The sequence below is a fragment of the Microcaecilia unicolor genome, chromosome 1 (assembly GCF_901765095.1).
Source record: "Microcaecilia unicolor chromosome 1, aMicUni1.1, whole genome shotgun sequence".
NCBI lineage: Eukaryota > Metazoa > Chordata > Amphibia > Gymnophiona > Siphonopidae > Microcaecilia > Microcaecilia unicolor.
In genome coordinates this window covers 655,648,855-655,665,284 of record NC_044031.1, presented here as the reverse complement: position 1 = coordinate 655,665,284, position 16,430 = coordinate 655,648,855, and the positions used below count along the sequence as shown (strand labels likewise).

Sequence of the window (16,430 nt, the reverse complement as noted above, 5' to 3'; positions counted from 1 at the left end):
TTTATTTATTATTACATTTGTACCCCGCGCTTTCCCACTCAAAGCAGGTTCAATGCGGCTTACATAATAATAATATAGATTACAAAGTGTTGATAGAGAAAATATTAGTTAATTATAGCAGAGTAATAAAAAGAGATAGGTAGGTAGAGATGGGGAAGGGTGAAGGGAGTATGAGAGGTATGAGCAAGGGGTAGATAAGCATTGGAGGATGGGGGTGGGGAGGAGGGAGGGGGATGGGACACGGAAAAAGCATAGGGAAAAATGCTTAAATGGCAACTGATTGAGAGGAGAAAGAAGCCAATAACACATTGCAGGTCTCCTGCACTAACAGGTGCTAAATTTGATCTCTTACAGTTGGGGGAGAGAGGGAGGGGGAAGACATTGGACTGTTGTGTTAGAATAGTACTGCTCTACTAACCTACTGATGCTTTCTCATGTTTTTTCCAATATGTCCCCAGGATTGTTTGATGGGTGATGCAAGGTTCCACGCTGGAAAAGGAGTGGAAGTATCCTTCAAGGTTCAGGCATACACCAGCAGTCATTTATGGTCTTTTGGCTTTCCTGTGCTTGATCAGGCCCCACACACCTATGCCAAACTGCACAGTACCACAAGGTGCTATTTTTGTCATGCGGTAAAAACTCCGACATTTGCCTTGTTTATAAATTCTACAATGAGTTGGTTCACTCTCTCTGAGGAAAATAGCATAGATAGAGGCCTGTTGATGGTGTAGATGAAGCATTTTTATCTGTAACTCCGGAGCCTGTTCTGAGTCTGTCCTGTGTTCCTCTGAAACCACTTTGCTGTTCCATTGGAGAAACAAACAATAGGAAACTGGTCACTGATCAAGTCTCTTCCTACTTCCAGAAAAGACAGTTACATCTGTGGATGTTGCAAGTTGTTTCTGCTGATTGGTCCCAAAAGCTCACATGGAGATAAATTGCACCAGTTAGAGGTCTGCTTGCAATATTTCAGTCAGGGACTTGATGGGATACATATAAAGATATTTTGAAACCTTCTTTGTATTGGTGGAATGAGAAGTTTGTGAATGAAAGCAGATTGTATATTCAGAAATATATACCATTTCTACTGTGCTGGGACTACTACCTCCTTGTTCACACAAAGAATTGAATGTCACTCTTCTTGACAGATTTTGATTTTTGCTTTCTTAGTGTCTACCAGTGGTCAGTCTGGCCTTGTTACTCAAAGGATGAATTTGTGATATTCCTTTTGGCTAGTTAAGAGGCTCCTAGAATCATCCATGGACAATAAACAGTAAACAGGATAGAGTGAATGAGAAGAGGAGTTTATGGTTTCTTGTGTGTCCTCTGAAGGAACACTGTTTCTTTCTGCTTCCTCACCACCTCCCTGCATAAATGTCATATCGAAGCTGCGGTGGGTATTACAGCTTGCCCTCACGCTACAGTGGGAATGGATGTATTCAGTATTCTTCCAACTCTGGCAGGAGATCACCTTGCTGGACCTCAAATGACCTTGGGAGCAGCAGAGGGGGCTTTGAGATATTAAGACCTATTCCATCAGACCTGGGGAGGAGCTGTGATGAAGGGTTGCTGTCTTCACAAGCATCTTTTCGTGCCAAGGTAGGAATATTCAGTGGAGTGGCATCTTCTCTGGAACTTTTATTTCCCCTTCCCAGTTTTAATATCCCTCCAGTCATTCCTATCTTCATGGAGACTTACTTTCTGTATTGTACCCATTTCTATACTCCAGGCCCTTTAGTATTCCCTGTTTCTGTACCATGGGATCACAGGTATTCTCTACAGTATATAGGCTTCCATATCTGAGAACCTTGGGTGCCTCCCTGTCTTTTTAAAACACTACCATTAGTGGCAGATTTAGACAGTAATACCAGTTCTAGAGCTGATATAAATTTCCACACTAATATTTTTCAAGTGAATGTGTAAATTATACTATTTTATAATCTACATGCATACTGGCATGCTCTGCCTAAACTCTACCCTGTGCTCCCCTACAGGCCAAGTACATGTTGTCATTCCATACTTTTGCACTGGTTGATATTTTCTAAGAGGTCATTTATACATGTAAGTGTCCACATCCACGTCGAAATGACTAAGATACCACCAAAGTGGGCATGTGCTTTGTAGCCCTTAAATTCCATTCCCTATTATAAAATTATCCTCATAATCTATAGGTCCAAGTGGTAATGTGCAAATGGCAAGTGTAACTTTATCCTATAGCTATCCATTTAAAACTTATATGTGGATTTTCAAAAACAGCCCTCTCAGGATCACTGAAAATACATAAACATATAGGGGTCAATATTGAGCAGCACTTAACTGGGCAGTGCTGCTGAATATCCGTTATAACAGTCCATTCCAAAACCAAGCACTGCGGAAGCGGTCTGGGGTGGAGCTGGAGAGGAGTCGGCACTTATGCTGGCACACTATATAGTACTGGAGCCTGCATAGCTAAGTGGCGAGATAGGGCAGCCTTTTGTGCAGTCCTGTTCTTGGCTGATTACCTATGCAGGTGCTGGAACTGAATATTGGTCAGCACTGCATAACTTCTGGGTCACGTCCACTGAGTTGCTGATTTGTTCCTTCCCCCAATCTCCCTAATCACTCCCATTGTTCGTCCAACCATTCCCCACCCCAAGATTTGATTTCTCTTCCATATCCTGCTTTCTGATCCCGTCACTTCACTCTCCCATCCCCCCATTCCAATTCTGATCTCTCCCCTTCCTATATCCCCTAGTCCTGTTCTCCCCCCTCCCCTATCCCTCCCTTCTCCCAGACCGCTCCCTTGGAATACTGTTTACCTCTAGGACTTACCTGGATGAGATCCCTGGTAATCTAGTGGGACAGGACAGAAGTTGTCTAGTTCTGCTCCTGCCCTGTATAAGTCTGGGTCAAAAATAGCAGCACTGACTCCTAGCAGTAGTCTTGCAGCACCACTGCTATGATCAACCTTTCATATAAGGGCAAATTGAAGTATTTTTGCTTTTGTGTGTGAGCCTAACAGAATTCACTGGAACCAAGACAGCAGGGCCTGGAGCAGTGCTACAGGCAGGAAATGCAGGCAGCAGGGTCAGAAGTGATGAGGCATGGGGAAGTAGGAGGATTTTCTCTTGTTTGTATGTGGGCCACTGGCACAAAAAGAGATCATGTAGTAGCAACTTGAGTGGCAACTGGCAAAAACACAGTAAGACATGAAGGGCAATACATGTGGGTATCTGGGTATGCATTGCTTTAGTGGAGCTGTGCCTGTAGCCCTTCTCCCAGTCACGTGGAAATTGAGGGAAACCAGACGCGGGAAGGTTTGTCTTTAGGAATACCAGCTTTTCCACTATCTCTGGTGGATGATATAAATTCAGAGTCTACCACTGAGAATATTTATTCAATGTACACACTGGCTGGTGGGCAGTAAAGGGAATATTGAGCACCCTTGTTCAAGCCTGTCCAGACTGCAAACTTGTATATCAATAATGACAATAAGTCTGTGGTCATGATCTTGATGGGCTCTCATTTGCAGCTGACTGATGCCGTTCTTTGTTGCATACTGCTGTAGCTATGGCCTATGTCAACAAAGATGGTGGTTGTAGTGCCCACATGGGACTAGCAAATAAAGATGGGGAGAAAGTGGTAGCTGACAGTGTGCCTATTCTTTCCCCTGCTAATTCTGTCATTCCTTTTCTTCTATATGAATCACCAGCTTATCCCTCCCACCATTATTCTTTTCAGTATGTAACCCTACAACCACAGTCAGATAGCCTGAGAGATTTTTACAACATGAGTGACTTTGCAGTGACACTGGGAGAAAAACAGTGCTGTTTCATCCTCTTCCTTTCTCTCTGTCTAAGTGCCCGGTCATGAGATTTTCTGTTTTCCTTTTCTTTTTTTCATGTTTTTCACATCACTTTTTTCAGACTAGCACTTTTCTCTCTATCCTCTGAATACAGGACTGAAAATGGTGCTCTGCTGCGACTCTACTTCACTTTCCTAGTCAGGTACTGCTGACATCATATTCCATTGGATCTGGGGATAGGCTTGTTTGACTGCTTATTAAAAGGTTTCAGCATGATTGGTAAAGGCTCTGGTGCTTTTGCCTTTTCTTCTTCATAAAGTGCCATCAGTTTATCTGCTCTGTTCCTTCTCCATGGGTCTAATTTGAACCAAAAACAAATAGAACACATGAGGATTTGGTTTAAACCAGTCCCTTGTCTATTCCATTCATTTAAATGGCCTCATTCGTCATGTTTTACCATTCATCTGAAACAAATGCAATGTCCCTATTTTATATCTATATTATTGAATTTATACTCATCCTTTTAAGCTTTTGAATCAGAAATAGTATCTTGAACTTAATATACCGTTCCATAGGCAGCCAGTGCAGATGGAACAAAACTGGCATAATATGCTCAAAATGTGGGGGTTCTCATAATCAGTCAAGTATTGCATTTTGCACTATTTGTAGGGACTTACATAAGTACATAAGTATTGCCATACTGGGACAGACTGAAAGTCCATCAAGGCCAGCATCCTGTTTCCAACAGTGGCCAATCCAGGTCACAAGTACCTGGCAAGATCCCAAAGCAGTACAATACATTTTATGCTGCTTATTCTAGAAATACAACAGTTGTTGAACAAAACATATATGCAACAATATGTGTCTTATTGGCTATGGAGGTTATCTCATATCATTCTTAACGACTGTGTATATCCATGTGTCATATGACTCACAAGTCCATAATTGTAATCATCGAATCCCTCCAGCCAGCCAGTAGTAACGTATACTGTTTAAATATTTAATTCAAACGTACTACTGTTTCGAAAAATAAACATTGTTGCACATATAAGAACTTGTTGAGCTTCAACTATAGAAGACAACATATAAAACCTGGAGCATCCCTCCAGCCAGCCAGTAGTAACGTATACTGTTTAAATATTTAATTCAAACGTACTACTGTTTCGAAAAATAAACATTGTTGCACATATAAGAGCAAATAATGCACCAATCAGACTTAACTTAACTTAAGGGCTCCAGGTTTTATATGTTGTCTTCTATAGTTGAAGCTCAACAAGTTCTTATATGTGCAACAATGTTTATTTTTCGAAACAGTAGTACGTTTGAATTAAATATTTAAACAGTATACGTTACTACTGGCTGGCTGGAGGGATTCGATGATTACAATTATGGACTTGTGAGTCATATGACACATGGATATACACAGTCGTTAAGAATGATATGAGATAACCTACATAGCCAATAAGACACATATTGTTGCATATATGTTTTGTTCAACAACTGTTGTGTATTCATACAAAGTCTCTTAGGAACAAAACGTAGCCATTAATTTTATATTTGCATATTCTAGAAATAAGCAGTGGATTTTCCCAAAGTCCATTTTAATAATGGACTATGGACTTTTCCTTTAGGAAGCCATCCAAACCTTTTTTAATCCCCGCTAAGCGAACTGCTTTTACTACATTCGCTGGCAAGGAATTCCAGCTGTTTTTGATTTGACCAATGTACAGGCCATTACAGTAGGCTAGTTGTGATATTATCATGGCATGGACTGCTGTGGTCAGACTCGTCTTTTCAATATATGGAGAGATATTTCATAACTGCTATAGGTGATGGAGACAATTTTTAAAGGTTGTTTGAATTTGCAGGATCAGAGTGAGTGATGAGTCTAGCAGTATCCCAAGATTTCTGACCTGTGATTTTAGGGGGAGTTCATACTACTTCCCAAAAGGTATTTTCAAATCAGGTATTTGTCCACTGTGTTTGGTACTGATTCTGGATATCAACCCCTGACATGGGTTGGGTTCAGAGGTAATAGATTTGACCACATCAAGCAATTATTGTGATTGATTAGACACACTCTAGATCCTCAAGGCTTTATTTCAACAGCCAGCTCGCTGTAGTACTTGAGGCCTTATGTTCCAGACATGTAGAGCCTCATTTTACATAGAGCATAGAGATTGGAATTCAGACATCCAGGTCAAGATGTGCTCAATTCCAGTGATATTTTAGAAAAGTATCTACTGACGCAGAGCCTTTTCAAAAATACCTGCAGGAATGCAGAGTATTTGCTAGCACATGTTGTGGGAGTAGCCATTTTACAAAGATACATGTTGAAAAAATGAATGGCATAAACCTGGCAGTTTCCATGTGGAGGTGTTGACACACATGTAAGTGGTGATTTCACAGCTATCACATGTAGTGGTGATAGATGTAGCTGTCAGCATTACCGTGTGCAGTTCAGAGCCTAACCTGAGAGTTAGCCTAAGGATCCAGGGCCTACACAGAGGCCTCTGGGAGATCATGGAAGCAGCTGACATTCCTCCTCCCTCCCTCCCTCCCTGGTGATGTCAGTATAGGTAGATTGAATGTCTCCTGCCTGTGGGGCTTAGTTTGCATGTTTTAACACTTGTGCTTCAGAGCAACAAAGGAAACCAGGACCGGTGCTAAAGTATAACAAAAGACTGAACCTCCAAAATAATTCACACCTGCTTAGTAGTAATCAGGAAACATCAAATCAAACAAACCAAATTATAACACAGACACACTGCCAGGCCACTTTTCCGACACTGCCACCGCCGCTGCTGCTCCTCCCGATGAGCAACAGTGGCTGCGGCAAAACAACAAATAAAAGCAGGCAGAGGGCCGCAGCAGCCTTCAGGCATGCGCTGTTGGCTCTACTGATCCCTGTCCCCGGAACGGGAAGTTGGCCCCATGCCTGCTTTTATGTTTCAACGATTTTTATTATTGATGACAAAACAATATAATAACATTGAACAACCATCTAGCAGAGTCCCAAATACATCCACAAAATACATCTTGAGTGCTCCTATAGCATACACGATGTCATCAAATTATAATACAACACTTATAGGGAGGAAGTTGCATAGTGCCACCAATTACAAACGATACCCAATTAGAGATCAAATTTCCAGATGCAACCAAAATGAGCCTTCCTTTAACAAAGTTCCTCCCTCCCTCTCGGTTGCCGTTTCTGAGAGACACGCTCGGCTTTAAGATTTTTTCTGTCCAAATTCGGAGGTATTGGATACATATACATTTTACTCTATTTACATTCAAACACTGACCCCTGAGGCAAGCGTTGCTTAACGCCGAAACACAGCCCATGTTGGGTCCTTTATTAATAAAATACTCCTGTTGTCTCAGTCTTGAAGGCCCAGTGTTGCTTTTTTTGTCTGTGTAATTTCTATGTATACTGGTTACCCTCTCTGTTTGGCTTGGAAATGGATAGGAAGCCAATGAAGTGACTTGAGGAGAGGGCTAATATGAGCATAATGACACTGGCGGAATATTAGTCGTGCAGCAGAATTCGGAACAGATTGAAGAGGAGAGAGATGGCTAAGTGGGAGACCTGTGAATTGGGATTCCTGTCCAGACTCTGCCTATAAATATGCCTACCTGTAGAACATGTGCTATGTAAGATATATGCATATTAGTTACAGAACAGTGCTTAGGTCTGACCATGATAGGGGTGTTATTTCAATACTGTTATCCCAGTTCTGGGATATCTACCCCTTTGTAGAATACCAGGGGTCTTTTCAAGTTTTGTCGAAAACTTGAAAGTTCAGCGTGAATGAGCAATATGAAGACTCCTGAAGCAGGCTCACTGCCGAAACACGGCATTTTACCATCATTTCAAGTTTCCTCATTTGTTCCTGGTCAGCCTGGTCTATTTCCTGGTCAGCCTGGTCTATTTCCCACTTCCTTCTTCTCTCTGTCAGTATACCGTGGGATCTCAGTTTTTCTCCGCCTTGGTGGACCTTCACTGAGCCTATTTCTATATAAAATATCTTTGTCCAAACCACACCCGTGTTGTATTATTGCGTCCACTGCTCCTGACAAGTGGACCCGGCCCCAAACAAAGGAACCCAGAACCAGACAAAAGCAAAAGCCTATTTCTGTCCTCTGGGGAACATAGCCTAACAGTAGCTACTCCATTTTACAAACCTATACATGTAAGTGCCACCACTCAATTAATGAGGCCACAATTTTAGCGTCATTTAATTTTGGAGGTGGACATAAAGGACTAAATTCAGTAAATGGTGCAAAAAAAAAAAATCCACACAGGCGATAGTCAATGAGTTGCATGCCATTTATAGAATAGCGCTTAGAATCAAATTCCACACCGATTTTTTTTTTTTGGTGCAAGGATTTACACCAACTGAAACCTGGTGTAAACCCTAGCGTGTAAGTTAGGTGCAGATTTCCTGTATTCAGTAATGCTGCATGCATAGTTAGTGAATGCTCCTGACCTGCCCATGCTCTTCCCATAGCCATGCTCCCTTTTGAGTTGCACACTAAAAAATTTGTGCACGGACCTTTACAGAATATCACTTAGCAAGATGCATATGCAAATCCAAATTGTAGCCAATTAACTCCAATAATTGATAGCAGCCAATTATTGGTGATAATTGGCTCATTAGCCAATGTAGCTGCATGTGCATCTCAGAGTAACACACAATTTTGCATGCATAAATTTGTACGCCATTTATAGAATCCAGGGGAAAGTACTTAAACCCCCAATGTAAAGTTCTACCTGAAATGAGCACTTTCTATTCTTTCAGCAGGGGCTAAGAATGCCTGTCCATCCGGGGACAAAATACCTCTCTGAGAATTTTACAGAATGGGATGAAATATGGCATGAGGGAAAAATAGATAAAAAGAAATGAGTTTGAAAATGGGCTAAATCAGACTGGGGTTCAGGGTTTAAGGGAAATAAGCAAATTTCCCCCCCCCCCCCTCCCCACACACACAAAAAAATGGCCCAGTGCATTGGTATCAGAGAAAGAGTTCAAGCTTCTGTACCATTAAAACTTAGAGTGAAATGTAGAAGAGAGATAACGGCAAAGTAGTTTAAAAGGTAGTATTCCCTAATCTTCCAAACCTCCAAACTTCCCCCTTTGAGGTGGTCTGAAATTCAGGATTGCCGAAAATCTCTAGCCTGGAACTGGGTCTCTCTGTAAGGGGGTAAAGGGGTCATAGATTTGATATACCATCTTCCTGTGGATACAACCAAAGCAGTTTGCATATATTATATACGGTTACTTTCTCTGTCCCTAGTGGAATCACAATCTAACCCCCCTGTTTACTAAGCCACACTAGCGGCTGCCCATTCAAAGTAAACGGGCTGTGTCAGCATTAGTGCACTGCAGTCACTAGTGTGGCTTACTAAATGAGGCTGTACGTTTTTTTCAACGTGGGAAATAGGAGGATTAAGTGACTTGCCCAGGGTCACAAGGAGCTGCAGTGGGAATTGAACCCAGTTCCCCAGGTTCAGCCCACTGCACTAACCATTAGGCTACTGCTCCACACCTGTGATGCAAAAGTACACAAAAAGTATGTAAAGCTGCTTATTAGTTTTGAATTTAGCAAAAACGAGCTTGCGAAAGGCTTTGTAGGCTTGTTTTTACAATAGGTTAATATGACCACTAGGTGATGTTATCATTTTTGATGGCTGTCCTATGGCTAATTGTCATGCAGAAGTTTGCTACTGAGTTAATTTACATCTGTAGCAAACAGATGCAATTGTGACCCCAAATCAGCCTGGGCATGAGGACCCTGGCCATGACTGTTCTCTCCTCTCAGTCTCTCTTCCTCCTCCCCTCCCCATAACCTGTGCTGCTCCAGACTCTGGCTGTTCTCGGTGCAAGCCCCTGCCTCAATTTATATAAACAAATTCCAGTAGCCCTATGTCCTCTCAGGTCTACCCTCTTAAAGGCACAGGAGCTCATGAACTGGAAGCTATTATATTGTTGATCTGCAAAATTGTACACATTTAAGATCTCAGAGGCAGAACTGCACTCTTTGTTTACATCAGCAGCCCACTGGGATGGGAAAAGGATATTTATGCTCCTCCCCCAACCCTTCCTTTGTAGCAAACTTTCCTGGAAGAAGTACAAAAATGTTTTCTGTGAATTTTAATTTGAGTTTTTTGTTTTCTTTTCAGAATTCCCTTAAGTTTGCAACTGGACAAGCAGACCCCAATTACTCCAACAGCCAGTGTCGAGAATATAGCTGGGGGTCTCTCAGCCCTAGACAGTCGAGCAGACCAAGGTCCACAAGCCCCCTGCGTGGAATCCACTGCTTTGAGAGTGGAAGGTACAGATATATTATATTAGTATTATCATTTTATGCATTCTTTTATAAAGTGAACTAAGACTATATACATTGTTTATTGTAAAAGTCTGATATTACTCATCTCAAAAATTATAAGCGGATTACAAAATTACATACATAATTAATAAAAATAACAAAATTAAACATCACAATCTGACATCAGTAATACTCTACTACTACTTAACATTTCTAAAGCGCTACTAGGGTTACGCAGCGCTGTACAATTTAACATAGAGGGACAGTCCCTGCTCAAGGAGCTTACAATCTAAAAGACAAGTGAACAGTCAGTCCGAAAGGGGCAGTCAAATTGGGGCAGTCTGGATTTACTGAACGGTAAGAGTTAGGTGCCGAACGCAACATTGAAGAGGTGGGCTTTAAGCAAAGACTTGAAGATGGGCAGGGAGGGGGCTTGGCGTAAGGGCTCAGGAAGGTTGTTCCAAGCATAGGGTGAGGCGAGGCAGAATGAGCGGAGCCTGGAGTTGGCGGTGGTGGAGAAGGGTACTGACAGGAGGGATTTGTCCTGTGAACGGAGGTTACGGGTGGGAACGTAAGGGGAGATGAGGGTAGAAAGGTAGTGAGGGGCGGCAGACTGAGTGCATTTGTAGGTAAGAAGGAGAAGCTTGAATTGAATGCGGTATCTGATAGGAAGCCAGTGAAGTGACCTGAGGAGAGGGGTGATATGAGTGTATCGGTTCTGGCAGAATATAAGACGAGCAGCAGAGTTCTGAACGGATTGAAGGGGGGATAGATGGCTAAGTGGGAGGCTGGTGAGGAGTAAGTTGCAGTAGTCAAGGCGAGAGGTAATGAGAGCGTGGACGAGAGTTCGGGTGGTGTGTTCAGAGAAGAAAGGGCGAATTTTGTTGATGTTAAAGAGGAAGAAGCGACAGGTCTTGGCTATCTGCTGGATATGCGTAGAGAAGGAGAGGGAGGAGTCAAAGATGACTCCGAGGTTGCGGGCAGATGAGACGGGGAGGATGAGGGTGTTATCAACTGAGATAGAAAGTGGAGGAAGAGGAGAAGTGGGTTTTGGTGGAAAGACGATGCGCTCGGTCTTGGACATGTTCAGTTTCAGGTGGCGGTTGGACATCCAGGCAGCAATGTCGGATAAGCAGGCTGATACCTTTGCCTGGGTCTCGACGGTGATGTCTGGTGTGGAGAGATACAGCTGGGTGTCATCAGCATAGAGATGATACTGGAAACCATGAGATGAGATCAGGGAGCCCAGGGAAGAGGTGTAGACTGAGAAGAGAAGGGGTCCAAGGACAGATCCCTGGGGAACATCAACAGATAGCGGGATGGGGGTGGAGGAAGATCCATGAGAGTGAACCCTGAAGGTGCGGTGGGAGAGATAGGAGGAGAACCAGGAGAGGACAGAGCCCTGGAACCCAAATGAGGACAGTGTGGCAAGGAGTAAGTAATGATTGACCATGTCAAAAGCGGCGGATAGATCGAGGAGGATGAGGATGGAGTAGTGGCCTCTGGATTTGGCCAGGAACAGGTCATTACAGACTTTAGAGAGTGCTGTTTCTGTCGAGTGTAGAGGGCGAAACCGGATTGAAGTGGATCGAGGATGGCATGAGAGGAGAGAAAATCAAGGCAGCGGCTGTGAACAGCGCGCTCAAGTATTTTGGAGAGGAAGGGTAGGAGGGAGATGGGGCGGTAGTTAGAGGGACAGGTAGGGTCAAGTGATGTTTTTTTGAGGAGAGGTGTGACTACGGCGTGCTTGAAGGTGTCAGGGACAGTTGCAGTGGAGAGAGAGAGGTTGAGGATATGACAGATGGAGGGGGTGACAGTATGAGAGATGATGTTAAGTAAGTTGGTGGGGATGGGATCAGAAGAGCAGGTGGTGCATTTCGAGGAGGAAAGAAGGTGAGTGGTTTCCTCCTCGGTGATGTCAGGAAAGGAGGAGAAAGAGGCCTGGGTTGGTTGGTTGAGGGAGAGGGTTGACGGGTGAAGAGGAGGAGATGGCTTGGTAGTGAACTCAAGGTTGATCTTTTGCACCTTGTTGTGGAAGTAATCAGCCAGTGATTGATGAGAGAGCGAGGGGGGTGGGTGGGAGCGGAGGGCACTTTGAGGAGGGAGTTAAGGGTGGCGAAGAGGGGACGGGGGTTGGAGCTGAGAGAATTGGTCAAATGGGTGTAATAGTCCTGTTTGGCAAGGAATAGGGAGGAGTGGAAGGAGGATAGCATGAATTTGTAGTGAAGGAATTCTGAGTGGGTGTGAGATTTCCTCCAGAGGCATTCAGCAGAACGGGCGCAGGAGCAAAGATAACGGATGCAAGGGTCAGCCAAGGCTGGGGATAAATAAAACAACATTTAAAATATATCAACTAAACTACAACCAAGGTTCCATACCTGAACAGAGGTAATAAGCCATCAAACTTAAACAACTCTAAATCTTAATCATCAATACAATAAGGTTTATGCTAGAAGCTTCTTGGAAGAGAATTGTTTTTAAAATCTTTTTAAAGGCAGGCATAGGTCTCGAGGTGCGAACCTGAAGTGGTAGTTCATTCCACAGCTTTGATCCTGCTACATTGAAAATCATCAGTCTGTATGCCTCAAGCCTGATCAATCAAAATGATGGAATGTTCATGAATGCTGAAGAGGAGGGTAGAATTTGTGAAGGCTGATGTATATGCAGGTTAGCAGAGATACTGCTTGTTAACACTTTAAACACAAGTAATAGAATTTCATATCAAATTCTATATTCTACTGGTAACCAATGTAAACGTATAAATGTAGATAAACCATGGAGCCTTTACAAAATAGACAATAAATAGATGCTTTTTATTTTAATTTTACATAGGCAACTCGTTATGAAATTACTTCCATTTTGTATTAGTATGTAGCTATCTTAAGGAGTAATTTCATAACAACTCAGATACATAAATAATGTACATATACTTTTTCCTATGCAGTCATTGACAAATTTTCAATAGAAGTGTACTGAATTTATGCAGTGACACTTAACCTTGCTCTTTACCACATACAGAATTCATTGGTTAATTTATGCATATACATGCATATTTTATAAAATATGTGCATAAATAACTAACCACTCCCAAGTCCCGACCGTTGTGAATGCTTCCGCTTAGACTGGGTAAATTTATGAGTTTCTGGGCTGTACATATAGGGCTAGATTCTATATATGCCCCTGGATTCTATATAGCACTCCTAGAAGTCCGCGCTGAACTCCAAGCGTGTTCTATAACAATGTACATAGCTTAACAAGCTTAGGGCATCTTTTCTTAAGGCATGCTCACGTTTTTAGCATGTGCTAAAATTGTGGGAGTGCTAAATGTTAGAGACGTTCATAGGAATGCATTGGCGTCTCTAATGTTTAGCGTGCCTACAATATTAGCACGTGCCAAAAACATGAGTGCACCTTAGTAAAGGACCCCCTTAATAAACTATTGAGTGCTGATAACAGCACTTAACAAGCAATAATGAGCACTAATTGGCACTGATTAGAACTTATGCGCACAATTCGCTCAGCATATTCTGAAATGATGTGCAGCAAACTTCTAACACATGCAGGCAAAAAGTGGCATGGTTATGGGCAGGAAAAAGGGCCTTTCATGGGTGTTCTGAAATTTATGTGCGTAGTTATAGAAAATGGCCCAGTGCGCCTAAATCTACACGCTGAGATTTGCACTACATTTTTATTGGTGTAAATGGAGGTGCGCAGTTTTAGGTGCTGAGATATCAACTAAGCGTATTCTACATACCACACATAAATCTAAGTGCCACTCAGTGGTGTACTGGAGCCGGCTCTGTCCAGCTCGCAAGAGCCGCTTCTTAAATTTTGACAGCTCTTGCGAGCCGGTTGTTGTTGGGGGCAAGCCGGCTCCAATATGGGAGGTAAGCATGGCAGGAGGACGCCATCACAGGCCATGCTTACCTCCCCTGCCGCTCCGAAACATGTCCAACAATGTCCTTCACCCCCACCCTCCCCTCCCGCTCCCATCCGTCTTTTTTAATTACCTCCATTGAAGCGCGCGCTATTTAAAGCCCTGCTGCGTGCTGCCCATCTCCAGGCTTCCCCTGCTTGCTTCGGATGATGTTCGTGCCCTTAGTCCCGCCTTCTGACGTCATTCTGACATCATTTCCTTTTTCCACGAAGGCGGGACTAAGGGCACGAACATCATCCGAAGCAAGCAGGGGAAGCCTGGAGATGGGCAGCACGCAGCAGGGCTTTAAATAGCGCGCGCTTCGATGGAGGTAATTAAAAAAGACGGATGGGAGCGGGAGGGGAGGGTGGGGACGAAGGACATCATTGGACATGTTTCGGAGCGGCAGGGGAGGTAAGCATGGCCTGTGATGGCGTCCTCCTGAAGGACATCGTTGGACATGTTTTGAGCAGGAGGGAAGGGCAGGGGAGGGAGGAGAATCGCTGGGTATGGATGGGTAGAGGGGGCAGGGAAGAGAATTGCATGGATGGGTAGAGGGGGGCAGGGGAGAGACTTGCTGGGCATGGATGGGTAGAGGGGGCAGGGGAGAGAAGAGAATTGCTAGGTATGGATGGATAGAGAGAGGCAGGGGAGAGAGGAGAGTTTCAGGACATGGATGGAGGGGAAGGCAAGAGAAATTCTGGACATGGATGGAGAGGAGGGAAGGGAGAGAGAAGAAATGCTGGACATGGAGGGAAGATAGAGGAAGGAGATTAGATGAGGGAAAAGGAAGTGAGGAGAGAAATTGCACATGGATGGAGAAAATAGGCAGAAGCTGGATCCACTGTACAGTCAAGTCTGCGGAGGACCAGAAATGAAGAAGAAAGGAGGAAAGAAAAGAAATAAATGGAAAGGAAGCCCTGGAAACGGAGTCAAGGGAACAGATAGAGAGCAGCAGAATCAGATACTGGGCCAGCATGATCAGAGAAACAAAGTCACCAGACAACAAAGGTAGAAAAAAATAATTTTATTTTCATTATAGTGTTTGGAATATGTCCACTTTGAGAATCAGGTGCTGAACGTTAAAAGTTTATATTTATTTACTTATTTATGACATTTTATCCCATATTAAACATGAATTAGATTGGAACCTGGGATCATTTAATTTTTTTTTTCCTGGAGAGAGTAATGCATTGCCAGCTCTGCAATTTTGGGGGGGCGCAGAGGTGGGTGGGGGGCACAGTGGTGGATGGGGGGTGCAGAGGTGGATGGGGGGGCGCCGAGGTGGACCGGGGAGAGAGCCTGTTGTAAAACATTTACCAGCACACCACTGGTGCCACTTATAGAATATGCTTAGTTGGCACAGATTTCCACGCCAATTTTTTTTAGATGCTATATATGGAATTTTTCCCATAGTGCCAAAAAAATCATTGCCAAAAAAACACTATTTTATAAGCCGTATTTAAAGTTAGCTGTGGTTTATAGCATGGGCATAGTCAGACTTCGGTGGGAGGGGGGTCCAGAGCCCGAGGTGAGGGGGCACATTTTAGCTCCCCCGGCGCTGCCGACCCCCTGCCATTTTTGACCTCCCCACCACCACCACCACCTTTGACCCCCCCAGCACCAACCCTTTCGACCCCCTCTTCCCCCCGCCGTCAACCCTCCCCCACCGTCGGGTACCTTTGCTGGCGGGGGTCCCCAACCCCCGCCAGCCGAAGTCCTCTTCTCCGGCGCAGCCGCGTTGTTGATCTGCAAGGGCAGGCTTCTGTTTCTGTGTGTCTGACGTCCTGCTGATTGTCCTGCTGATGTCATTGCTGATTGTCAAAGACTTCCCTATGAAGAAATACTAAGGAGGCTAGGGCTTTTCAGTTTGGAGAAGAGGTGGCTGAGGGGAGACATGATAGAGGTATATAAAATAATGAGTGGAGTGGAACAGGTGGATGTGAAGCGTCTGTTCACGCTTTCCCAAAATACTAGGACTAGGGGGCATGCGATGAAACTACAGTGTAGTAAATTTAAAACAAATCGGAGAAAAACTTTCTTCACCCAACGCGTAATTAAACTCTGGAATTCGTTGCCGGAGAACGTGGTGAAGGCGGTTAGCTTGGCAGAGGTTAAAAAGGGGTTAGACGGTTTCCTAAAAGACAAGTCCATAAACCACTACTGAATGGACTTGGGAAAAATCCACAATTCCAGGAATAACATGTATAGAATGTTTGTATGTTTGGGAAGCTTGCCAGGTGCCCTTGGCCTGGATTGGCCGCTGTCGTGGACAGGATGCTGGGCTCGATGGACTCTTGGTCTTTTCCCAGTTTGGCATTACTTATGTACTTATGTTCTGCTGACGTCGTTGCTGATCTGCAAGGGCAGGCTTCTGTTTCTGTGAGTCTGACGTCC

At 43.8% G+C, this 16,430-nt stretch overlaps 1 protein-coding gene across 1 annotated transcript in view; it reads left to right on the top strand.

Annotated features, from left to right (window-relative positions):
• The first annotated feature begins 632 nt into the window (after positions 1-632).
• The window catches only part of LOC115457017 (nucleoprotein TPR), a 146,252-nt gene continuing 130,454 nt past the window's right edge, over positions 633-16,430 (top strand). The window contains exons 1-2 of the mRNA XM_030186445.1: positions 633-1,599; positions 9,972-10,123. Coding sequence (XP_030042305.1) covers positions 1,375-1,599; positions 9,972-10,123 — 377 coding nt within the window. The 5' untranslated portion in view covers positions 633-1,374. The remainder of the gene's footprint in view (positions 1,600-9,971; positions 10,124-16,430) is intronic.